Genomic DNA, 27,262 nt, shown 5'->3' with positions numbered 1-27,262 from the left:
CAGTTTCTCTATATTATTATTTGTATTATTATTATTATTATTATTATTATTATTATTATTATTATTATTATTATTATTATTAAATCAATAACTAGTAAAAAACTGATAATAGTTATCAAAAGATTAAAAAAATTAAAATGGAGATATAGCGTAGTCTAGTAATTATTTTATACTTCAAGGGAAGATGTAGGCCTATATATTCAGGCACGTACAGTATATAAAAGTTATGATAAAACTTGCGGATAATAATAATAATAATAATACCTATTATGCCTGTGTATTCAGCGTAATGCCCTGTAATGTCGCTTCTACGGGGTGGACCATTTAAGTTGATACTGTACAATATCTCCAAAACTAAGCGTTGTAGAAATAAATGTCTTCAATGAAAGTTGCTTGACATTATGGGGGAAAGTAAATGCCATTTGTCGTGTTTTATTTGGAGGACGTTGTGTTGGTTATTTTAGGGTCAATTTAATTTTTTTAAATGGGAACCTACATTTTTTATATTGTTTTCTCATTCCTCATAAAAAACTAAACAACTTTTTATGAAGCACTTTGCAATAATTGTTCTTACACCAACGTAAATAACAACAAAAATTATGAATGGCTCCTAGATTCCCCGTAAATGAGAATCATTTCCACTTTTTCTTGTTGAGAAAGTAGGTCCATTTCAACCCACAGACAACTGAGTACGCTTCAAACGTTAAGGCTCATTCACAATGAAATTAAACATAATATAAGCGTTAACTTAACATTACAGTAAACTCAAGAAGTCATACCATTATTCACGATGGGAACATAAACATAACAGCAAACATACTTGGTAACCATGGAAACATAACAACGACGCCATTTCCTCATATTCTGTCGTATACTTCAGCGCTCCACGATTGTGTTCTGTTTGCAAATCACGTAAGCATAAGCATGAAAGTTTGGAGTTTGCAAACTTTCATGTTAACATCTAACGGTAATGTTTATATCAATGCTTATGTGAATCATTGTGAATGATCCCATTTGGTAGCCTGGGCGCAAACTTCTGTGTTTATGTTACGGTTATGTTTAATTTTCATTGTGAATGGGCCTTTAAACGACTTGCATGGAACTGATGGTTGTTACTCGGTAATCGCTAATTGTAGGTACGTACCACCAGTGGATCCACCTGGACTCGAAGGGGACTGCAAGTACACTAACGACAGATACAAGAAACCGTCCTACCGTGGAAAGTAAACAAAACAATGGACACAATGTCTCATTGCCTCCTCGCCTACTGTGATGCTGGACTGTTTCGAATGGGTCCAACCATTCATTGCGCTCTTCGTACACAGCCATTCATAATTTTTGTTATTATTTACGTTGGTGTAAGAACAATCGCAAAGTACTTCATACAAAACTTGTTTAGTCTTTTTATGAGGAATGAGAAAACAACATAAAAAATGTAGGTTCCAATTAAAAAAATTAAATTGACCCTAAAATAACCATCACAACGTCCTCCAAATAAAACACGACAAATGACATTTACTTTCCCCCATAATATCAAGCAACTTTTATTCAATTACTAATTGAACCGTTGAGCAAAGCAACATATTACATTTTCTCCGACAGAACAGCAAATAAATTCCTCTTTCCATTCTCTACGAAACCTTCTGTTCTTCTCGTAGAGACAGAGGGTTTATAGAGTGGCATGGTATCGACACTGCTTACCTTCAGTACGTGAGCGAGACAGAGAGCAATGTACAGGAAACTCCCCTTGCCAATAAAAATGTTTTTGATTACACGATGTAATCACGATACCCAGTTTGGTCACCGCTGATATAGTATAGGCTAATATGTTTTTTTATGATATTAAATACTTCAATTTTAAATCAAGATTTTTTAAATGGTTAGTTACAGATGCATTTTTTCCTACTGGCGAGTTTTTTAATATGCAAATTAAAAATGTGTAGTATGTTGTTATGTAGTCTGTAAGTTTGTATATTTTACACTTTCTATTGCCTGTATAGAACTTAAAGACAATAAATATATTACATTACATTATATGCGTATTATAAGCTCGATTAAGTTGAAACAAAATTAGGGTATTTATATGAGTTTATATATATTATTTTAATGTACCGAAGTACATATGATGTTTCCATGCAGATATTCTGCGTCATCGTACGATGAAAGAGTAGTGGAACGGAGAAAAATATGATATGCGTAAATCACTTCGAGTGCTATTCATAGACATTTCGCTAATCCGCGCTACAAGCGTGCTAAACTAGCCCCGGCTATCGACTGGTTACTTGTACAAGATTCATAACATATCATATCGCTAACACTGGTTTATGAATACGAAAAACGTTAGTTCGCTGATCATCCACCGGAAGACCGCCCTAAGAATGTCTATGAATATGGCCCTTCGTGATTTAAGACGGCGCTTATTCCGTCGGATCCCGGTTAATCAGTACTCATAACGAGTGCACCTCCGCACATACGTGGGCATTAGTCCTACGTTCATAGACATCTATGACGTAGTGCAGAGGGCGGCCACTAGAGGGAACCCAAGAGGTGGAACTTAAACCGAGAGATGGCAATAAGATTTTTTCTTATATTATTAGGTATATTTCCATCACTTATTCTCTCTGAGTGCCCTGTTAATATAGTACTTGCTAAAGAGAGACAATTTTGAGTATCTTTACAAAAATTATGATCATGTCATTATAACGACAAAAGAACGACGTCTACAGTAACAGTTTGATTTTGGTCATAATGTTTACCTCTTTTATAGTCCGGATCAGCTTACTTAATACTGTAAGGGTGAAACCTAACCATTTTTTCCCCCCTATTACTGCATATACTAGTGAATTATAGCGATTTTCTTGATGTCAGGTTGAATTTTCTTTTACCAACTTTGTTTCGAATTTCGAATAATGACAAATACGACAACTGGCAGTTATTTTCCAACTGTTATGTTGACAGCAACAATTTTGGTTTGCAGTAAAGGAAACTGGTGAAATGGAAGTATAACTAAGCTTGTGAAATTTGAACGTAATTAATAATAAATTAGTAATACTGGTATTAATATTAATATGAATACATAATTCAGTTGTGTTGCGTTGTGATTTCAATTCAACACAATATTCAGATGAGCGTAATTAAATAAGATATAACTATCTTGTAGACCTACTTGGTATGAAACATACACGTGGCAATTTATAGATTTTTATTAAAATATCCAAGAGAGGAAATAACATGGTAGCAACTTAGGAGTATGTACTTAAAGTAGGGTATACATTTTAGAGTGATATTTTGTTTTCGAAATTCATACTAATAATTTAGCGTGATCAAACAAAATACAATTTTAGATTAGGTCTCGTAATCGTAAACTGTTTAGTCAAAGCAATGAATTTCATGTTGTCAGACAAAATACATTTTAATATTAGATCATACTAATCTACTAATTACTAACATAATGTGCCAGAGGATTAGGAGGAAAATGTGCTCTTTCACAAATTATTGAATTATTTGCAAAAAACCATCCAAAATTAAGATGAGATGTGGTAAATAAGACATTGTTATTGTTGATACTATAACAATAATAATAATAATAATAATAATATTAATAATAATAATAATCATCATCATCATCATCATGACAATCATAATACTCATAATCAGCATTAAATCATAAAAATCACACGGATTTGGCTTTCGGCTGAATAGAATATTCTCCGTTTCACAATGTTTGCATTAGCCTAATTTTAATGCTAGATTCCTCAGTCTGTGGGGTTTTGGTATGACTGTTACACTTTTGTTACGATATACTTATTGTGACCAATAAAAAGGTACGAAAAGATGAGTTTCAACCAATCAATTTTATCACTTCCGTAGTATATTTGTTTTTATCATTTCCCTAGCATTAGTTTCTTTGTTTGCCAACATTTCAAACTGCAAATTCTTTACAGTAGGCTACTATAAAACATGCTTTGCGATAGTCATTTATTTACGGCATAGATAGCTGAAAATGGTGGCTCCGTTCAAACGTTTTGGTGAAGTTAACATTAGTGAAATATAATTTTAGTAAGTCAATTAATACTTATTTTATTGTATTAGAGTAGTTTATTTCTTCTAATCTTTATACACTTTCTTCTAATCGGGTAATAGTCAATTAAGTTTGATTCTCTGTAGATAAATCAAAAGCTCTAGTGATATCACTGTTCATAAAATAGATAATTTTTCTTTTGTTCTGTAGTTTCATTTATTAAGTGCGATCCGCCCTAGCCCTAATATCAGTAAATGCGCAGATCATTTTTTTATTATTATTAATATTATTATTATTATTATATCTATAAAATTTATATTATTTAACACATTTTCTATTGACTTCTTTCTTTTGCAGTAAGGTGAAGTAGGGTTCGGAAGTTGATGATCTAAAATTCACTGAAAATTACATATAAAATAACCTTAAATTTCTGAATATATAACATTAAAATTAAAGAAAGACCTTGATTTTAAAGTATAATACAAAAAAATATATAATAGTATACTTCCATCTGTGGAAAATGCATTGGCACCAAACTCAGTCACTAACAGTCGCAAAAAACTTTGTCTGCTTTATTTTACTTTCGGCATTTTTACGTCTTCACTTGTGCGATACAATAGGCTGACTGCGGGCACTGCAACTGCAATTGCAATATTTGTTCTATTGCGTTGATTGGGGGGAAGCACGTAACACACGTGATCAGGAGTCAAGGTTGAAACCATAAGGAAAATTCTTTTAAGACGCAATCGAATTGCGTAAGCAATCTGCAGTAGGTTCTTGAAGATAGACTACGGCTACACTGTGAAAAAAATTGTCCGTTCATAAGCAGAAAGGGGCAAAAATGCAAAAAAAAGTAGAAAATTTCCTAAAAATTGGTCAATAGACAATAGAAGACTGAAGAATGCAAAAAATAAAAAAATAAAAAATGTAGGTTATATTAGTTCGTGTTGAAGTGAAACGAGTTCGTATTTCATCTTGCATTGTCTGTGATGTCTCAGAAAAAAGATGATGTTTCATCCACTTCCGAGCCCTAATAATAAGCCAATTGTTGGAGTATTTAATTTTTCCTCCGTATAAATACTGTGTTGTAGAATACCCAGCCTAATAGTAATAATAATAATAATAATAATAATAATAATAATAATAATAGCTATTGCATAAATTATCTTATAGCATTATTAATTTTATCACCAATATTATTAAATTTGTAATAAAATCCTAACAAAATTCAAACTGGAAACATGGTCTCTTACTCTTCCTATAACAACTTTATTTCTTCTCATTTGTGATGTATATGTATTTAATTCCAAGTGCTTTTATTTTGTGGGAAAATTAACATTATACCAGACAGCAAAAGTCATAACTAGATATCGGATGTTTAGGAAAATGCCTATTTTATTTCAATGTTCATATTTAAAGGCTTTTAGTAAATGTGCACGAATCCTGAGAAATGAAGGATTCTGATGAAGTTTGATCTTGCCTTTTTTTTTTTTTTTTTGCCTTTTTTTTGCTTTAATATGTACCTTTTTTCCCTTTTTGCTTTTATATGCACTTTTTTCCTTTTTTCTTTATATGACTACTCACTCAACAATACTGCATTTATTTCTGCGTTCTAAACTAAGGATATTGCAGTTCTTATAGTAGCCATAGATATGGGACACCCTGTTGCAATGAGTCATTGTTGTTTTGCTTACTCCGGAATCGACCTTGTCCTTCTGACTCCAGCACTGTGTTGAGAACACGAAGTACGCAGTCAGTCTAGGATTGTCTTTGTGAGGGTACTGTTGTATGGTGAAAAATGCCAAAGTTGAAAACATCCAAAGCTTCTTTATATCGTCAGTAGGTAGCAGAATTTCGTGCTTTCGCTAGTAATGGAACGATTATCATCATTATTATTATCATTATTATTATTATTATTATTATTATTATTATTATTATTATTATTATTATTATTATTATGTAGCCAGGATGGTACTGTTTAAGTATGCTCCAGTCACATCAGTATACGTTGAGAGATGTTTTTCAGCTTATGAACTGATTTTGTTCCATAAACTTGACAGAAGTTTGTGTGTTAATCTTGAAAAGTTGCTTGTTGTTTATTGTAACTCAAATTATGGACGTGAAGTTGTGGATTCATAATTACAAGTGAAACAAGTCCATAGAACAGAGAAACTACTTTTCCAGTGCACTTTGTTAAGTTACTTGTGTTCTTATGGATGTTTACTTTATGAATTATGGGTGATTCAATATAATTTCAATGGCTTTTAGTACCCTAATTTTGTTGTTTTTAGAGTCTTTTTAGGCGCCTAAAATACCATTTTAGTGCCTTAACTTCCGATGTCTAGTCATAACAGAAATAAATTTAAAGGTTGTACAATATAGGCTTACAGTGTATACATTTCACCTTTCCATGCTCTCATGTGGTCAGCTGTGCTGTGCACTGCTGATTTTGTCTTTACGACCTCGAGGAGACAAATATAAAATATATGCACTATAGACAATATAGAAATCGCTCATTAAATTACTGTACGTTTTGATTGTCACTCTTACGGATAAACATATCTAGATACGTTCATAAAGAAGTCAGAAGATACTCGTACTAAAAATACGAGTATTTTAACTTAAACAGGTCTCGGGATTTAAACAGAAAAAGCTTATAATATTGATGAAAGTGTTGGTGGTGATGGTGGTGGTGGTGATGATGATGATGATGATGATGATGATGTTGTTCCCACACATTTTTCCGATTCTGCATTCCCGAATGAACGTTTTCCCGAAGCTACCTTTTCCCGAATGCTACTGTCCCGAAGCCATGTTCCCGAAGCCATGGTCCCGAATTTCATTTACTATTCAGTTTCCCGAATATATTATGCCAGAAATTCCCGAACATTTGATTACTTTGATGTCACTTACATCAGTGGCACAATGACGAGCTCGTGGCAGAAGGCGACCTGTACTTCCTCGATATGATACGACATTGTGGAACCAGTACAATTCCACATTAAATAATGAACACCGAACAAATAATCTGTTGTAAAGCTTCCACAGTAGTCTGAAAGTGGTGTTTGGGAGACACCATCCAAGCTTCTACTCTCGCACGAGAACCATGATTGCGGAATTCACATTGGGTAGACGCGTGAGGACACAACCTAAAAGAGAGTGGCTACAGCTTAAAACACGAATACGAATTATTCTGCAGGATTATCACACCTATGCAGCCGATAACAGACACCTGGATTACCTGAGGACACTTGGACATTATTTCGCTTTGTAAAGAGAAAGTGTAATTAATTATAGTTATACCATAATTATATTAAATATATTTGTGTTGTAATATCCTACACATGACTGTATCGGGAAAAAGGAAATCAAAGAAATCTGAAATGTAAATTCGGGAATTTTGTATTCTGGAAAATGGAAATCAAAGAAATCGAGAAAATGTCTGTCGGAAATGTGGATTCGGGAGTTTTGTATTCGAGAAAAATGCTATTCGGGAAAATGGATGTTCCTGAATGCGAATTCGGGAAAATGTCCTGGAATCTGATGATGATTATGATGATGATGATGATGATGATGACGACGACGACGACGACGACGACGATGATGATGAATAAGCTACAAAATTCTTCAATTCTCTCTACTGAGAGTGACCCGGCTTGCAGAGTTTCTCTGAAATTCTTAGCACATCGCTCCATGTTTGAACGTACAGAAGCATCGCTCTGTATATACAACAATAGACAACAGTCTTATGCTATTACCGTAGTTGAAAACAAGGCATACAATGGCCGACCCAATACCGCTCTGGCTAGAGAACTTTGAGCATTCTACAAGACGCATATAGTACAAACACTCTCCACCAACACCCTCCCCCTTCCACCCCAACCCCTGCTCTAAACTGTGGGCGTAACTTAATGAGTTTTGTTTGTGTTCCTACGAGACGACAGCCTCTTTACTTACAACACTGGGACCCGCCCAGCATCCCCGTTAATCGAGAGCCGAGCGACAGAACGGGAACTTGGGAGAGAGTTGTGATAGAAGCGGAGCAATTTCCATCCTTTGCTGTTTTGAATGCCTTTTCATACGACACATACAAATAGGGAAATTGTCAGGTAATCCATAGTTTGTTTCCCTTCCCTCCATTTTGATCAAGGGTTTAATCAAAGAGATTAAGTCTGAAACTATTGTTATTTCACTTAATAGGGCACAAAAGCAGTAACGCTAATGAATTATCAATTACATTAGAAAAACAAACAGAACAGTAGTTTAATCTCGAATAAAGACAAGAATTAACACTTACTGTGTCTCCTATCTCCTATATAATGGGGAAGGATTTCTTTAGAATTTAACATTGATATATTTACTCGTATATAACGCTTCAGCTGCAACTGTCGGGTAAAAACTGCAATAACACAATTCTAAAAATGCGACAGGATCAATTTGTTTAAAATGATTCCTAATAATAACAACATAGTCTACGAATAACAGGCCTAAAAACAACAAGAGCCTGTTAATCGGTGCATGTCAAAATCTCTCCTCAAACTGGAAGCACAGATCTCCAAATGACATGGATAAATAACTTGATATTTATTTTACTAAAACAACTATTTCAAAATGGCTATCTAAAAAATGTTGAATGCAATACGTGCGGAAAATGAGCATTACGCATTAGACGTGTCATCCACTGAAAATTAATCTTCACCTCTCGTGCATAAAACACATTTTACAACTCGTTACATAAATAGCAAAATTTATGCAGATGCAGCCAAACATGACCTCAATGAAATCGAAGGAAAATAGTAGACAGCAGCTGGGGGCCATTCTGAAGAGAGTGAAGGAACTAAGAACCAAATCGAGGTTGTCGAAAAGTAGAGTGATGGAGGTAGGAGATGGAACAGGAAACAATGAGGAAGGAAGAGGGAAAAAAATCAGTATGTCTTAAGGAAATGGTGTGGAGGGAAAATAAATAGAGAGAAAAGAAAATTAAGACCTAAAATAAAGTTGAAATATGATAAAGTCAGCAGTGAGGTGTAGAAGTGCTAATAGATAGAGATGTGAATAGAGGGGAAATGTGCCATAGAGGAGGGATACGGAGTTATAAGTTAATATTTTGGTGTAGTAATGGGAGAGGAGTAAGGTTAATTAAAGAAATGGTGACGGACGAGAAAAGACAGAGTGGAATAAATGTAATAATAAATTAAAACAATTAATTACCTAATGACCTGAACGAGAGGCGTTGTAAAATGGAAAGACGGCACTGTATATTAATTGTGCTGAAATATGAGCTAACATCTTTAATGGTAGTATCAGTGTTACGGCATTTCATGTCTTTTGTTGGTCACACGTTATGACTGCTTCACCAAAAAGGTATTGCTTAATGACAAATATATTCATTCATTTATTCATTCAAATAGCAATTTTCCCAATATTTTTTTTTGTTATTAAAATCTGCACTTACCTCTGTAACATCATTTAAAAATATATTATTGCTGATTAATTTTTTCCACTTTCAAATCATGAACCCTTGCTGAAGAACAATGAAGTAAAATTTGAAGAACTATGTAGGTTACAATAGGTACATGTAATTTATTGCTGCCAGGTTTGAACTTCAAATACTGTCAACAAAGTATTTCATGATGGTGCAACTGAGTAAATTAAATTTAATTCTTACTTCTTTTGTTTCCGCCTGTTGTATTACAGTCGACATGGTTTACGAGTATGCACTGCATTCTTGTGTATGCATGGTTATGTGTAGATGTTTTAAATTAAAGCACTCCTCATTATGTGACAAAAGAAGAAGGTTAAATTAAAGATGGCAGCTCAGATACCAGCTTTATTGCCTTCAAGAATGTATCACAGACATAACCAGCGACCAACTAAAGACAAGAAATGCCGTAATAATGATAAAATCATTAAAGATGGTAGCTCAGATTTCAGCACTATTGTGCTCCAGAATGTATCGCAGTCATAACCAGCGACCGACTAAACACAAGAAATGCCGTAACACTGATAGAATCATTAAAGAGGGTAACTCATATTTAAGCATTATTGTGTTCCAGAATGTATCGCAGTCATAACTTGTGACCAACCATATACATGAAATGTCGTAACACTGATAGAATCATCAAACATGACGTTAGGTCAGGTTTCAGCATTTTAACTTCCACAATGTATCGCAGACACAATGTGTGACCAAACAAATCAGAGAAATGTCGTAATACTGATAAAATCATTAAAGACGTTAGCTCATATTTCAGCACTATTGTCTTCCAAACTGTATCCCAGACATATCGTGTGACCAACTAAAGGATAGAAATGCCGTAACATTGATAAAATCATTAAAGGCAGCAGCTTAGAGTTCAGCACTATTATCTTCCAGAACGTATCGCAGACATAACGTGTAACCAAAACCAACCAAAGAAATGAATTGCCATAACACTGTTAAAATCATTAAAGGAGGTAGCTTAGATTTCAGCACTATTATATTCCAAAATGTATCGCAGACATATCGTGTGACCAACCAAAGGAAAGAAATGCCGTAACACTGATAAAATCATTAAAGGCGGTAGCTTAGATTTAAGCACTACTGTCTTCCAGAATGTATCGCAGACATAATGTGTAACCAACGAAAGAAAAGAATTGCCGTAACATTGTTAAAATCATTAAAGACGGTAGATTAGATTTCAGCACTATTATCTTCCAGAATGTATTGCAGATATAACTTATAACCAAAAAAAAAAAAAAAAAAAAAAAAAAAAAAAAAAAAAAAAAAAAAATTGCCGTAACACTGATAAAATCATTAAAGGCGGGATCTTAGATTTGAGCACTATTATCTTCCAGAATGTATCGCAGACATAACGTGTAACCAACCAAAGAAATGAATTGTCATAACACTGTTAAAATCGTTAAAGGCGGTAGCTTAGATTTCAGCACTATTATCTTCCAGAATGTATCGCAGACATAACGTGTAACCAACCAAAGAAATGAATTGTCATAACACTGTTAAAATCGTTAAAGGCGGTAGCTTAGATTTCAGCACTATTATCTTCCAGAATGTATCGCAGACATAACGTGTAAAAAACCAAAGAAATGAATTGCCATAACACTGTTAAAATCATTAAAGGCGGTAGCATAGAATTCAGCACTATTATCTTCCAGAATGTGTCACAGACATTACGTGTGACCAACTAAAGAAAAGAAATGCCGTAACACTGATAAAATCATTAAAGATGGTAGCTCAGATTTTAGCACTATTGCCTTTCAAGATGTAGCCTATTACAGACGTAAACAGTGACAGTAAATGCCGTAATACTGATGAAATCACATAATATATAGATTGACAAATCGAACTGAAACCCTGACCGAGTTACTACGTGAGCGCTGGCTGTCTTGGGGAGGAGCAAGTGAGAAAGCACGGGGGGAAGGGAGAGAGCACTATGCACTATGTACTTGCAGGTCCACTCACAGTTTGTCAAACCTGCTAACAAAAGCATTAAAAGGTTGACTAGTTTCCTGCAATGCTAGCATAATGGAACCTTCCTAGCCGACAGTCGAGGCAAAAATGAAGAATCCGTTATTGTGGTAATACTGGAGAGTGGTTCTTCTATTGGTCGCGATGCCCACACACACCCTCTCAGATATTTACGTGGTGATTGGTGACTGAATGACGAGGAGCGAGGGAGAGAGAAGAAAGAAAGAGAGAGATTCCAGAAGTTGGCGTGTTTTACGGGGTTTCACTTGAAGTTGTCAAACTATAATTAATTTCATTGCATTTTACGACAAATTATACAATTATAAACCATAATATTGACATAAAAATTGAATGAGAATAAAATTTATAAATTATTTACGATTACGAATAATCTATTTCTTTTGCTTGTAATTAGTGCTTATATCAAAGACGTTATATAGCTAGACTCACAAGGAGCGCTGATGTTCTGTCCAAAATTGAAACCGGTCTGCGCATGTTTACGCCGCCATGTTACTAGTAGAAACAGTGGCGGTAAACACGATAGTGTCATGCTTGTGCTTTGTTCTGGCTTGGGTGTTTTTTTTTTTTTTTTTTTTTTTGTGAACCCTATGAAAGTGATGTAGATTGATGTCTTAATAGTATGAATTTTTATGAAGGTCTATAGTAATATCTTGCATTTTAATGGATCAATTTGTAAGTCATCATCAGACAGCATTTACCTAAAACTATCCTTTCAAGAATCAAGAGGTATGTTGTTGTCTTTTCAAATTAGGTTGAAGTGCTTATTTAAAATTATTTTAGATTTGTGAGTTGTCTATGTTGTCATTTCAACAGCAATTTTTGTTGTTTAATTTTGGATATTCCTAGTGTATTATTTTTCGCTGGGGGTTATAAATGTATATAGTTAACCTATAAATAACCCTTTTATATTTTGCCGGATATATATCTTATTAAAAAAAAAGGCATGCAACTGACTCAGCAGATAGGTTTAGGCCTTTCTTAACTTTCTTTATTTGAAGATGGCGCAAATATGTAGGGGCTACTTAGGCCTACGAAATATTGCAAGTTGATACGCGTAGTCACCAACAAATTTCGCATTTTTTCTATTTATATCTAACTCGAAGTTCGAGTACATGTTAGATATGTGCGTGTAAAGTATAGCAGTGGAGAGGTGGAGCTGTTTCCTGCCAATTACAACACACAGCCTTGTTAGCAGGAGAAGAGTCGATACTAAGGAGCTAAATGACAGCTGTGAGCAATATGGGATGGAGATAAATACAAATAAGGCGAAGACCATGGTTATCGGAAGAAAATATTATTAGGCCTATTAAATTATTATTGCTTTTATTATTACTATTACTATTATTATTATTATTATTATTATTATTATTATTATTATTATTATTATTATAAATGACCTTTTAGATCTGTTTTGGTCTTTTGAATTTTGCATAGTTAAAATTATTTAAGCTATCTTTTCCTTAACTCTGATTGGTTGTCCGCTTCAGATTGCGGCTTTGATTTGTTTGCAGCTCGTTCTTCTTATTCGTTATTTTGTTGCGTAACTTAAAATGATTAGATTATTACAGTTATCTTCATTCATTTACTTATCTGTAATTGCGTATCCTGAAATATTGCTAAAATAAAATTAATTTATATTAACAAAATTGTACTACTTTTGGCTTTTCCTCTTGTTTCTTTTTTGTATGTTTAAATAATGTCTAAAATTTGGATATGTTAAATAAAAACTTATGGCACTGCTGTAACTGTAAAATTCTCTATTTTTGTCCTGTAAGAGTCTTTTGTTTCATAATTCAATCAATGAATAGTAAATAAATTTAATCAATTGCTAATTAAACTAAGAATAGATGTTTACGTTCGTTAAATTCATTATGCGTAATGATATTTTATATTTCGTCCTCGTTGTTGGTGGGCTCTCCGTTGGATCCAATGATTTCGCACTCAAACTCTGCCGAAAGGGATGTATTTTGAATTTATAATAGGCCTATAACTTTAGCTTGACATCTTCCATTAGGGAAATTTTGGTATGGTAGATTTACGATACGTAATAGTGCTCTAATAAAACATGTCATCCAAGTTGAATTACGACGTTGAATAATCTCTGCAGTTGAATTCGTCAAATAATATAGGCCTATTATTACTGTTTCTGTTACATTACCGTTAATCCACCCTTTCCTGTCGAAGAATCAGCACTTCACTTCACTTGTAATATACGGAGAGAAGGTATTGTTTTACTTATGACACTGGAAGCTGCGAAAGAAGTCACATGCTGATATGTTCATGCCTTGTCTGTGCAGTGCTGCCGGACACGACGGGGTCTACGGGTGCCGGCACAGGAGTCCCAGGTACGGACCTGGACCAGCACCTCGGGGCTCTTGTCACTCCGCACGGTACCAACAGTCACCACCAGACCGGGGCTACGAACAACACCACGCACCACGCCAACGCCCACACGCAACACCAGGAGCGGGGAGGCTCTTCGGGGTCCTCCAACACTACGGCAGGAGGTGGTCTGCTCGTGCCGCGATATCCCGGCGTAGGAGCTTCGTCCGTGACGGTCTCCACGACGGACTTCGGCCTCGGAGGTCCGCGGTCCTTATCGGACTCGTCCGCCGGGGAAAGCCCAGTGGGCAGCGAGGAGATTCTTCCCAGCGTTGGTGTCGGCGGAAACTCGCTCGTGGGCCACCACCTGGGATCTGGAAGTGGCAGCACCGGCACGGGTGGCGTGGCGGGCACCAACGGCACCAGCTTCTCTTCGCTCATGACCGGGCACCACCACAATCAGCAAGGCTACGGAGGCGGCTCCACGAATGCGGCGGCAGCCGGGCTGTATCTCAGCACGCCGGTGTTGCCTGCGTCCCTGCTGTATTCCCAGCTGTACAGCGCTGCCAGCAGCCATCAGAACCACCAGTTCCACCACCTGCACCACCACCATCACCACCACGCGGCCACTGCGAGCAGTCAGGACCTCATGGACCACACGAACACTGCGTCGAGCCTCGGACAGCGCTCCTCTGTGCAGCAAGTGAGCGAACTTTTGCTTGGCGGTGGCGGCGCCACGACGGGGTCCTGTGTGGCCGCGGTGACGTCGACGGCGGGTGCGGTGGTGCAGGGAGCGCGTGGCACGTCGGGGCTGTCGGACGACGAGCAGCAGACGGCGGCGCAGCAGGTGGTGGTGGGCGCCCAGCAGCAGCAGAGGTCCCACACGACGGCCGACAGCACGGCGGTGTGGAGGCCATACTAGCCCGAGAGCTGCGCCGCGGACGCGCTTTTCGACCCGCTGGTGGATAGTTTCTAGGTCCCGTCCGAATCGAACTACTCCCCGAATCTTTAAATCCTTCTATATATTTTGTCACGATATGACGCAAAGGCTTCACAAGTCTGGACAGGTATTCAAACTCAAAAACTACGATCTGTGTTGTCGAACGTGAGTTATCGGTGTGTTTTTTCGCATGAAATGTTTATTTGTAAGATATGGGAATGTTTTTCAAAATCACGACTTTAAGGGAAAGTTTTAAATATGTCACCATAAGAATTCTGATAGACTTTGGTCCAATAACTGTGGCTGCAAGATTAACACTTCTGAAAGGGTTTCCAATCGGACCATTAAATACATTCTCCACACGAGAAGTGAGGTAACTTTATTAAACCAACTGCTTTCACCTGAAGGCAGGCTGTGGAGAGCAGGAGGAATTTTGTCAACATCAAAGCATCTGTGAAGGATTGGGGGTGTTCCACAACATTGCTTGAAGTTCGTCACATTCGGTGAACATCCTTTTAACCATACCATCTTTCAAAAGATAGCTATACTTCCGAAACTTTAAGCTTAACATAATGAGATTATAAAGTTAATAATAGTATATGACGAAGACCACGTTGCAAAGGAAATAAATGAAGTGCATACATGAAATAACGCTTCATATCACGGAGACGTTTGAGAAGTAGTGCGGAACCTTCCACCAATTCCATTAAAAATTTGGGAAGATTAAATGGTTCATGTGCACTGAGAGTTTTCTAGACAGTGGTACATTACAAATACAAGTGATAATTCATTGCAGCATTAAGAATGCTGTAAAAGATAGCTGAGTGTGAAGCCCAAGATTATGAAAATATTTACGTCTTATTTTACACTTACTCTAATGCAATATAAATCCATGTCATTTTAGTCTACCTACATACCAGAAGGTCGCGAATTTTTTATGAGAAAGAATTAAAATAGAAATTCTACCTAACTCTACTGATTTTCTTGAGCTCCGATACTAAATGATATGCTTTCATCTTATACAGAGTTTAAGGAAGTATGTCTTTATTTCCAAGGCATGGGAGTTTATTCCTGTTTTGAAGAACTGTATAACAAATAATGAAAATTTCTACGAAGATAATGATTTAAAATTTTTCATAGAATACTTGTGTTTAACGTTAGCAAAGTATTCTTTCCTCTTTATTAATTCATATTGACCCAGAAATATCTATAAATAATAACAGTTTCTGGACGATTTCTTTCATAATTTTGGGATTGGAATGAAAATATGTTCACCAAACTATATCTAGAAAAAGAAAGTCATATCTGTATGACAAGGAATAGATTATTGTCACATGAAGCTTCTATCATGCCAAATAATATATGCTACCTGACTGTGCCATTTATGCCCCAGTCTGACGAAACGAAAATGTGAAGAAATGTGGACACGATTGAACCTTCAGGACAGTTACACGTAACCATAACAGAGTCTGGACAGTGAAAAATCGCTGATGATCCTATTTGCAGAGAAAAATCTCCTTATTTGTTGTATCATTGACTTCTTCACTTACAACGGACAGTAACTAGTCAAGTTAATGGAGTCATAATTAGGAATATTATAAAACTCAAAGTAGCTGATCGACCAAACGTTTTTCAAAAAATTGAACACATGCCCCTCCACTGTTTGATTATTAAACTGTTATTAATAATTATTGCTTATTTTTATTCAGTGTTACAATCATTTATCACATTTATTTGAAGATTGTAAGGAAAATATACAGTAACCCGGCTCCGATACTTTGGACTGTGACTCAAAATACAAAAACAAACGAAGTGGATTTACTAAAATTGATGTAAATTAAAAAGAAAACATACGATACATCAGTGGCTTGAATTTATGGTACGTTGGCTTTTTTCTCCAGAGATAAGGTATAAATTTTTGCGAATCCGACTAATCTGTGATGAACAAACTCATTTTTCGATTTTCTCGGGCTACTCACCAATTTTCCATAACCATTTCTTTATCTCCACGTATGAAAATGTACCTTGTATTTTGATTCAGAACTGAATTAGAACTTAATCTCTGACACATAGTAGGAACATAATATTTTTTCCTTGCTACATAAGATAAAAATAAATTAAATGAGCCCGAAATGATTATTCTATAAATGTCAGAAAGAGTTAAGAATTTCTTTAAACTACCAATTAAAATGTCTTACCACTATTAAATGACAGAAACCAATATTTCTTACTCGTCTTACAATAAAATACGTATTCTTATTGCTACGTGTAGCCTACCGTATCCAACTAACCAACGATTAAAATTGCCACCTAACCCCTGGTTAACATTTTTACAATGCATCGACCTAGGTTAGGACTTAAACAGAATATTAACCACAGTAACCTCTAACCGACCATATTCGTGCGGTTAAAGGAGATAACCCATGATCAGTGTGTCTAGTAAAACAAAATGGCGGCCAGATCCACAGTTGATTATTTCGAAGTCGATTATTATTGTACTTGGTTTACTTGGAAAGGGATGACGATGAGCTTGAAGTTTCATTGATTGAAAGAGAATTCTTACGAGGAATTAGGTGACAGAAAATTTCAGGAGGGATTTTATTTATCAAAATCTTCCACGTCATTTCTGCTGCAACAAAGGGATCACTTGTAATAATCCTATTTCTCCTATGAATCGGCTGCTTATATTATATTTTCAGTATTTTAAGAAGAAACATTCGAATATCTCTTTTCCTACGTCGTAGGCCGAACAACAAGAGATTATGGATGGATCTTAGGGTATTGCACAGTTCCTGGAGTCCTGGATTGTACACACATTCGCGCTAATCTTCTTCATTATTTTCGTTTATGGATATTCCAACTTTTTTTTTTAATATAACATATTAGGATTCCTCAAATTTAAATCTAGTAATGAAGTGTGTCAATACTTTAGACTTACATTGCGATATAATCATTTTCCATTTAGTACGATTTTAACCTAACAGCACTAAAAAACAAATAAATGCAACCAGCCAAGATAACCGCGCCCAGATACAAACAAACGCAACGCGAAAATATAGGATATGTTCGTTTCGATATAAAACGGAATAAGTTCAGTCGTTTTTAGACGTTGACTATAGGTCTATTATCTTTGTGGCAGCATGAATGCTTTCCTTTAGCGACTTTGTAGAAACAGTGTACCATCACAGACTTTACCCTGGTTAAATCAGATGTTTGTTAACCATGTAAGTAACCGGTGATTATGAATGATGCACAAAAATTGCATTTTAAACACGGTTATTTTTTAATCCTGGTTTCGTAATCCATGGTTTCTAAATTTTTAACCGAGATTGATGCACTTCGTCATTAGAGTTTGAGTTTGTAATCACAAACTACCACTAGTCTTGTATCATATCAAGACTACCTTAAGAACCAAGCGACCACATCTTTGTATTCGTTGTGAACCATGTTTTATGTTCATCCTTTCTGGATGATATTTTTGTAGTATTTCTCAGTAACCCCACTGCAGATGCCTTTCAGAATATAATCATGAAAGTATGAGAAATGAAATAGTTTGAATGCCGAGTGATTTGTATTTGAATTTATAAAAAAAAAACAATTTGTACAGTTAATTAATATCATTTGAGCTAATTAGCTATTAGTAGTTTCATATATCAATTTCAATTTTATTAAATGAAAATTTGAAATAATTTTAGCGATATTATTATAATGTCACCAAAAATGTTTAAGATTGTTACCATTTTATGGTTTTCTTTAAATGTCATGATAAATTGCTCATACGTTTTCTCTTCAGTTCTGCACAAATCACATTGTTTTCTTTCCGGGTTTACATCTAGCTTAAATATTTGTTCGCTATCGATTTAATTCCCAACGTTATTTTAGGTGAAGACCCGATATAGATCTCACCTAATATCATGAAAATCTTATCATGCATATATTTAGTATTCAGTATCTTGCTAAAATTATTCCAAATTTGAACTTACGGAAACTCCAAATCAATAATAATCATCATCCAGGCAAACTTTTCACCTAGCCATCCGCTGTGATCTCAGGAGATTCGTGTCATATCTTCAAAGGTCTTTCTAGTGATCTCCTTCGAATTGGTCGGTAATTAAGGACTTGTTTTGGCCATCTGGAGTCAGCCGTTGTGTCAGTGTGGTTCCTCCATGTTTTCTATATTCTTCTATAAAATTGTGTGTTAGGTTCACTCTTAATTCTGCTGAAATAAATTCATTTCATTTCGTGCGTGTAATCTGCAGTTTTGCTGTTGAATTATATCACTGCCTACTTTTTGTCTTTGATCTTGTTTTCTGATGGCACAGGCCTCACTATCATATTAGTCTTGCTAGGGTATTTTGTGTACTATGAATCTCGTGTGTTGCTGGACCAATGACAGTTTAAAAGCAGAATTAATGTTGTTAGTAATTTCAATAGAATATTTAATTTTGATAAAAATAAAGAGTCCGGTAAGATAAAGTCAATCACAAACAATGACACATAAGGATAGTTATTCACTGTTGTAAGCCTTGTAACTGATAAGGCATTGAAATTTGTACTTTCTTTTCAAAACTCTATGATATGAAAATTTTCTTAGTAATAATATAAAAACGTTACAACACTATGGCAGCTGTTCCTAATAAACATAACATGTATTACAATTTCCAGTTAAGTGTAGTTGCTCAAAACTAGATCAATAAAATTATCCATGTCAGAAGATCCTACCGCCAAAAATATATACTATCCATAAACTTAATGCAATAAATTTTATACAGTCACTAAAATAAACCTAACCTAACGTAACGTAACCTAACCTTATCTAGCCTAAAATTACTAATTAAAGTGACTCAAAGCTAACCAAACCTAACTACATGTGTTTTTAAATTATACATTAAAATAGATGTAACTTTATTGTAGATTTATTTCTTTATTTTTGTGACCATTGAACTATTTGGTTATAAATATGTTTAAAAATTGAGGAACAGAAAGTTACAAAAATAGTAAATAATAACAATAAAATTTGAGTGCAGGTGAAAATGCTTGAACATGCTCTACTGATGAATTCTGCGATGGACATTCATTTATGCGTGCAGTCGTTTGTGGTCGATACAAATGTACCGTCACCAAAATAAATAGAGTAAATCAGTAATATAGCAAAATACTCATATGTTGTGTAAAGTTACACCCCACGTTAAAACAGAAACGAAAATTTCAATCCAGATGCATAATTCGTACAGCGGTTTGATTACACTATAAAATTAGCATCTGCTATCCGACTAAATTGTTACCATACCCTTTGATCTAATATTGGAATATTTATTCTTCATCTTGAGTAAAAAATCGTAATTTCATTCTTGTTTATACATGGAACTGTTCTTGTTGGTCTAATAATTATTCTTTTTTTATTTTTGAATCCAACTGTCCCGGATTCAAATCCGATCAAAAGAAATTATTTTTCTAACGAAAAAATATATATTCTGGGAGGAAAGTAAAAACAATTACAATTTGTGGCAAACATAAGTATCGATAGGTTAGTATTAAAAGTAAAATACTCTGTGGTACTTTTAATGTCCATCTAAAGTTACCAATTAGAGAAGAAGATGTGTTAGCCGGCTAACATATTGTGGTAGTATTTGTAGTATCTGGTGAAAACAATGTGGAGACTTCTCATAGATTATTAGAAAAAAATCTTAGTTAACATTACTTGAGGAACTTAAAATAAACTAACTACACCTTTACTTGAAATTCAATATTATTCTAAATATTACGTTAAGTTGCCTGATGTTATTTGAATGGCTCAGAGCCATAGTGGGCCAAGCGCCATATACATTAAAACAGAGAGAACAAGGGTTAAAATTAAATGAGTACCATAATTTAATGAAACATAGGCTATAGCAAGTAATATAAAGTATGCACATTAAAACTAAGTTATGTCAGTCTTCATTAAACTATTGTGTTCACTTAACTTTAACCCTTGCTTTCTCCGTTTTTAATAAATGGCGCTTGGCCCACTACGGCTCTTAAACTTTCATTTACATAGCCTACCTACATATTATAGTTTAATTACAATGAATTTATTTAGATATTATATTAATTGTATTAAACAGCCAACGAATTGGAAAAGATGGTTATAAATTCGTAACTCACCTTTTCGTCTTAGTATCTACTTCGATTGTTCTCGACTTACCACATTTCATAGTCTGTGACGTCACAGTTGTCCTGGTATCCTTGGCCAAAATGTCGGTTATGAAAGTGTGTGCTCATTTGTTTAACCAATCAGAAATCCAACGGTTATCTTGTGTTTGTTCGATCCTGCATGTAAACAAGATGACTGTGTAACGGTGTGAAAGCCTGTTCTTTCTAGAGGAAGAAGAATTTCTCTGTCAAAAATTCACATAAGGGTACATTTTATATTTTTATGTTTCAGTAGTGATCAAAATTTGTACCAATTTACACCTGTTACCATAGCAACAATTGACACGTTTAAATTTTAATCATGGATAATGGGTCTTTCGTTGACGTTTTATTGTAATATGTTTATCCTCGAGATGAACGCCTAAATTTGGAATGTATTGTTATATTAGCGAGGTTAAGTTTGTATTAATTGTTACATTTTGTTATTTATACTATTGTCTACAACTTTTAAACACCTATATTTGACTTACTGTGTATTATCAGGTTGTGTTTTAATTGGATTGTTAATGAGTATATACATATATCTTGCTGTTCATTTCTTGTCAACAATAACTCTCATACCGAATCGTTTGCTTCCTTGTTTCAGCTCCAAAGCTTTCCAATACATGTCACTCCATGCAGTCGTATCTCTCTCCCTATTGAATATATATTTTCAAAATATAGAAACTGTCTCAGGAACATTTATAATTTGTTAATGGAATCATTTGTTTCGTAACATTTTGTGGAAGGAAAAGCAAGCTTGAGTACAAAAGTTTTAACATGGATTTCTTCTTTGAGGAAGTAAAGATTCATGTCCCATTGAGTATGCTTTAGGTATCCAAAGTTGCACAAAAGGCCAAAGTCCGACATATTTAAGGGGGGAGGTACATCATTGATCTACAAAAAATAGTAAAATTTATTTTTTTTATATATCTCAGCTATACTATAAAAGCTACATGAAGAAAAAAAAAATTTCCTACTTAATATACATAAAATACACTTCATAAAACACTATTCAGAATATTAAAATATCTAATAATTACCTATAAAAATAAAATCAAATTTGCATAATTTTTTTACAACCATAAAGCATTTATATAATAAAATCTACAATTTAGAAAATACTGTATCTGCATGACTCTTTTGCGTAACAATTCTAATGACCTATATCAACAACATAGTCTAGGATCTTCCATCTATTCTTTCAGGAAATATTAATATTAATCAAATATTTTAGAAAAGTTAATATTGAAGGTAACGATTAAGGAAAAAAATATTTTTTGAAGAAATGGTAGACTATGTTGCTGATGTAGGTCTTCAAAACATTTCAGTAAAAGAATCATGCACATATTTAATTAATTGTATATTTTATTATGTAAATGCTTTAAGGATGTAAAAGATTATGCAAATTTGATATTATTTTTACAGGTAATCATTAGCTATTTTAATATTCTGAATAGTGGTTTATAAATTGTAATGTATGTGTATATAGCATGAAAAGTTTTGTTCATTTAGCATTTTTAGTAGCTGAGATATAAAAAATATGAATTTTACTACATTTTTGAAGGTCAATTATGTCCCCCCCGTAACGACATAAAAATAATAATCACGAATATAACCTAAATTTAAGAATCTTACACTACCATCTCTGAAGGGAAAGTCAGATTGTCGATAATAGCCTAATTTACAAAGTTCTTTTGGCGACGGTTATTGAAACTATATTGTCTTCTACTAGTTAAGTTTGATGTGTACTGAACATGACTGTGAAATGACTCATAAACAAACATGACTGAGAACTTCTAAAGTAAAACCTCGTTAATCTGGACCCCGATAAACCGGACTTCGCTTAATCCGGACAGGCAGAAAAACGATGAGTTTGGAAAAATTAAAGAACCTTGTTTTAAGACTTACTTTTATACATTAGAACTGTGAAACTACAATAATTACAATATTACACCTATAGTAGGTCTATTAAAAATAAAGAAAATGCATCAAGTTTGCATCAAAGTATTGTAATTACACTATAAAATGCTTTACATTTTACTGTACTGTATAGTGCTCTTTAAATACACGATAATAAGCGTGTTTTGTTGCTATAAACGCAGTTTTAATTAACCTTATACTGTTTTAGATTATTTTAGTGAATCCGGACTTTCGTAATACCGGTCAACTTATCTCCCAAGTAGTCTGGATTAACGATGTTTTCCTGTATTAGTATCATACAATTTAATATGATCAAACATACCAATATTCTTTCAATCAGTGCTTTACACAAAAGAATATATGTTACAGAATCTTCGCCTTTTACCCCTATGGTCTCTACTGACGCCCATAATAGAAACAATATACTGTATTCTAAAAACAATAACTCTAAAGTGAACGTATAGCTCATCAAACTGTTTTCCAACTTTAATTGTACATTTAATTTCGTGAAATGCCGATTAAATTAAATAATTTTCCGTCCGATGAGACAGACGGATGTTTACAGCGAGAGCAATGGTTACTTGGGCTTTACCTTTCTGGTGATAGATCTTGCATGGAGTGATGTTGATTGAAATGAAGAACCTAACCTCACTTTTCCTATTGCTTTCAACAAGCTACCTCCCTCGCTTCCCCACTGCAGTGATATAGTTCAGTCAGTTGTTTGTCCATTGTGATAATCCAGATCCACACAAAAATTGTCATTGTTGCGACAAAAAAGAAAGTACAAGGTAAAACAAAATAAAAAATCCATATCTTCTTAGAATCGAGACGTCATATTTGTTCATATTGTTGCAACCCACCGGGCGAAATATTAAACAATTACAAAACTAATAACAAAATAAAATGCTGTTAAAAATAAATTGCATTTTCAATTTGTCATACAGAAATGCACAAACAAGGTTGTTGAAATTATAATGCAGTGCTTTTCTCTATTCGTTATTTTAAACTGATCTGAGGCTAACGTGCAGTAGACGTAATGATAATAACTTTTGTTTACATTTTCTCAGATATTCTTTGAACAGTCTGAAGATGTTAAATCATTTCAAGAGCTAACAGACTCTCTTGAAGATAAATGAAGGTTTCAGAGCGATAGTGGGCCAAGCGCCAAAATTGAGAAAGTAAGGGTTAAAATTAATTAATTACTATAAATTAACGAAACATATAGCAAGTACTATAAAGTATGCATATTGAAACTAAATGATATGTCAAACTCCATTAAACTATGGTATTTACGTAACAGTAACCCTTGCTTTCTCCGGTTTTAATAAATGGCGCTTGGCCCACGATGGTTCTGAATTCTTAAAATGTACTTTCATTTTGAGTGATATATGCTGTTATACTCAAATGTTGACGCATCAGCCGATCAATAGAGAATCTTAATTGTGTTGAGAAATATCATTAATGAAAAAAGGTCTTGGAGAACTTACTTATACTCTTGTAATGGTTTCGCCATTCTTCCACATCTCACCATAAGAAATCTAGCTGTTAACTTTAAAATTTAATTCCTCGCAAACATCACATAAATGAAGAAGATAATTATACGTTGCAGTCTTTTCTTCCAGATAATAATTATATTAACCTGAATCTGAAATAAGTACCATGAAACAAAACAGTTATATTTTCCCTTGTTTCGTTCAAAGTGGACTCATTTTTTCCTCTGATACGAAGTGCAAGATTGTTTCTTACGTTAGTAAGTATTATTTGAAGATTGTATTGTTAACCCTTCGTTAGGCGCGTGGGGTACAGATGTATTCCAGACATTTTCGTTCTGTGATACCTTTTTTGTACATATTTCTGCGCATGTGCCACTTCAGGTACCTTCCCATATATCTGTCTAGAACAGATCTCTCCTACTTTCAAATTTTAAATTGTCATTGTTATATGTAAAAATAAGGTTTGTTGTTTAGTGAGCGCCAACAGACCACACAGCCTTCTAAGTTTCAACGATAAGCGCGTGGGGTACAGGTATATCCCAGTGATTTGAGTTCTTGTGTAATTTTCTTTCTAAATATTTCTACACTTGCGCCGCTTCAGGCATCATCCCGCTAAACTGTCTACAACGGATTTGTTCTACTTCCAGGTTTGAAATTGTCATTGCCGTGTGTAAAATTGAGGGTTCTTGAGTTTTGTGTGCCATAGAATCATATAATTTTCTAAGTTATAACTTTACCTAACTTTCAAGGAATGTTTTTCACTTATTACTGAATATTTCTACAATTATTATTATTATTATTATTATTATTATTATTATTATTATTATTATTATTATCATTATTATTATTATTATTATTATTATTATTATTATTACTATTATTAGTAGCAGTAGGCCTATTTAAATTTAAAATTATGGTTTATTTAACGACGCTCGCAACTGCAGAGGTTATATCAGTGTCGCCGGTCTGCCGGAATTTTGTCCCGCAGGAGTTCTTTTACATGCCACTAAATCTAGTGACATGAGCCTGTCGCATTTAAGCACACTTAAATCTCATCGACCTGAGCCGGGATCGAACCCTCAACCTCGGGCACAGAGGGCCAGCGCTATATCAACTGCGCCACTCAGGGCGACTATTTTTTATTATTATTATTATTATTATTATTATTATTATTATTATTATTATTATTATTATTATTATTATTATTATTACGGGTAAAGTGTGGAATCTCGCTTTTCATAAATGTCGGAAACAAAAAGAAGAGAAAATTTAAACCTAAGAAAACTTCAGATTCTGATGTTTAATTGGATTGGCTCAATAGCTTTAGTGAGAATGAAGATCTTCTGCAGATGATGAATCTGAGGGGAAGAAGTGGCACGTTACAGTAAGCGATCATGAGAAAGATTCGGAGCAGGAATTGTCCGATACAGAGAAAGAAGGTGCTAATGTTGCGCATACAAGTAGATATTTTGTAAGGAAATATGGAAAAACTAAGCGGAAGAAGATAAGCCTAAAACAAACGGTCACACTCCTACACATAACAACTCATTGGCCGTGTCCAAAGGGAAAAGTTCGTTAAATGTGCTCTGAAATTCTACTGTTGGATCTCATTTTGGACAACAGTATGATCAAAATAATTGTAAGTTCAAGCAACAGAAGAAGAACAAGAAGAAAACGAAAATGATGATGATGATGATGATGATGATGTCTATAGAGTTTGAAATAATTTTTCAGTGTTAATTTCAGTCTGAGTTTATTCACATACTAAGATTAGACATTAATATTATCCATTAATATTATTATCGTAACAATTGAACTAATGTTATTTACCAGTTGCAGTGTAGAACTCGTAGATAAACTATAAATAAAGTTTAGATATCAGTTGAGTTTCAAGAGAACTTAATAATTTCACAATTAATATTAATAATTTGACTTTAAGTAGTGGGATACAGCTGTACCCCACGCGCCCAACCATGTCACAAAAAAGAACGCGTCTAACGAAAAGCGAATAGTGCCATCCGGGAGACAAGTTTCATTTTTAAATATAATGTACCCTATTACCTCTAAATCGATGCATTTTTAATAAATGGCCAGAGCATCACATTTCTGTACAGAAGACTCGATTTACAATCCTTTGAGTTGAAGTGTCCCATAGAAGAAACATATTTTGTATAAATCCTCTCGAAGTATTTCCATTCCTGGATCAGTCTCATGTCTGCATTGAGGATTACAACTGCCTTATTGCATAAACGCTTGTTACAGATTAATCCTATTCTTTTCTATTAATCATGGAAGAGGCCCTCGACTACTATGAGACGCAGTAACAGGGATCAGTATTACTAGAGCTAGCAGTGATGACAGTGATAGTTGTGATTATGTTAGTAATAGCAACTGTAGTAGTAAATCATCTTTTTTTTCGTTATATTTCATTTTGATAGCGAACGTCGAAATATGGTTACAAAGTGAAACGCGGTAGGTTTGATAGAAAATATAAATAACTTTTTGTGTTGTTTTTGCAAGAACTTTGTGACTAGAAATGTTGATATGGATTCTTTTACAAGTACTGTACCAAAATTTCACGAAATTTTTTACAGGTTTTTTCCTTGCTATAATCCATATTTGGCACTGGTACTCACAATTTAGCGCTTCTCGCTTCACAGGCTTTATTTAACAATCTTGCCTTCTTCAGGTAGGCTATTTCGAAACTCAACCAGACCAGACCGATTCATAGCTCCCATTGAATAATGTTTAATTTCGGAATCACAGAAGTCTGCCAGATAGATCAGTGAACAAATCCAAAATTACTAGTTGTCCAAGTTGTGAAACTCATTTCTGCTGAAATCACTCTTTAGCTGATACACTTCATAATACAGTGCGATCGAAAAGTTCCTCCGCAGCTCTAT

At 34.4% G+C, this 27,262-nt stretch overlaps 1 protein-coding gene across 1 annotated transcript in view; it reads left to right on the top strand.

The window, feature by feature from the left end:
* The window catches only part of LOC138716526 (runt-related transcription factor 1-like), a 418,897-nt gene extending 395,127 nt beyond the window's left edge, over positions 1-23,770 (top strand). Inside the window, exon 5 of the mRNA XM_069849676.1 lies at positions 13,808-23,770. Coding sequence (XP_069705777.1) covers positions 13,808-14,754 — 947 coding nt within the window. The 3' untranslated portion in view covers positions 14,755-23,770. The remainder of the gene's footprint in view (positions 1-13,807) is intronic.
* Positions 23,771-27,262: the final 3,492 nt, after the last annotated feature.

Source organism: Periplaneta americana, chromosome 16 (assembly GCF_040183065.1).
Source record: "Periplaneta americana isolate PAMFEO1 chromosome 16, P.americana_PAMFEO1_priV1, whole genome shotgun sequence".
NCBI classification, from domain to species: domain Eukaryota; kingdom Metazoa; phylum Arthropoda; class Insecta; order Blattodea; family Blattidae; genus Periplaneta; species Periplaneta americana.
The sequence above is the reverse complement of the archived record's forward strand: the minus strand, read 5'-3'. Positions and strand labels throughout refer to the sequence as shown.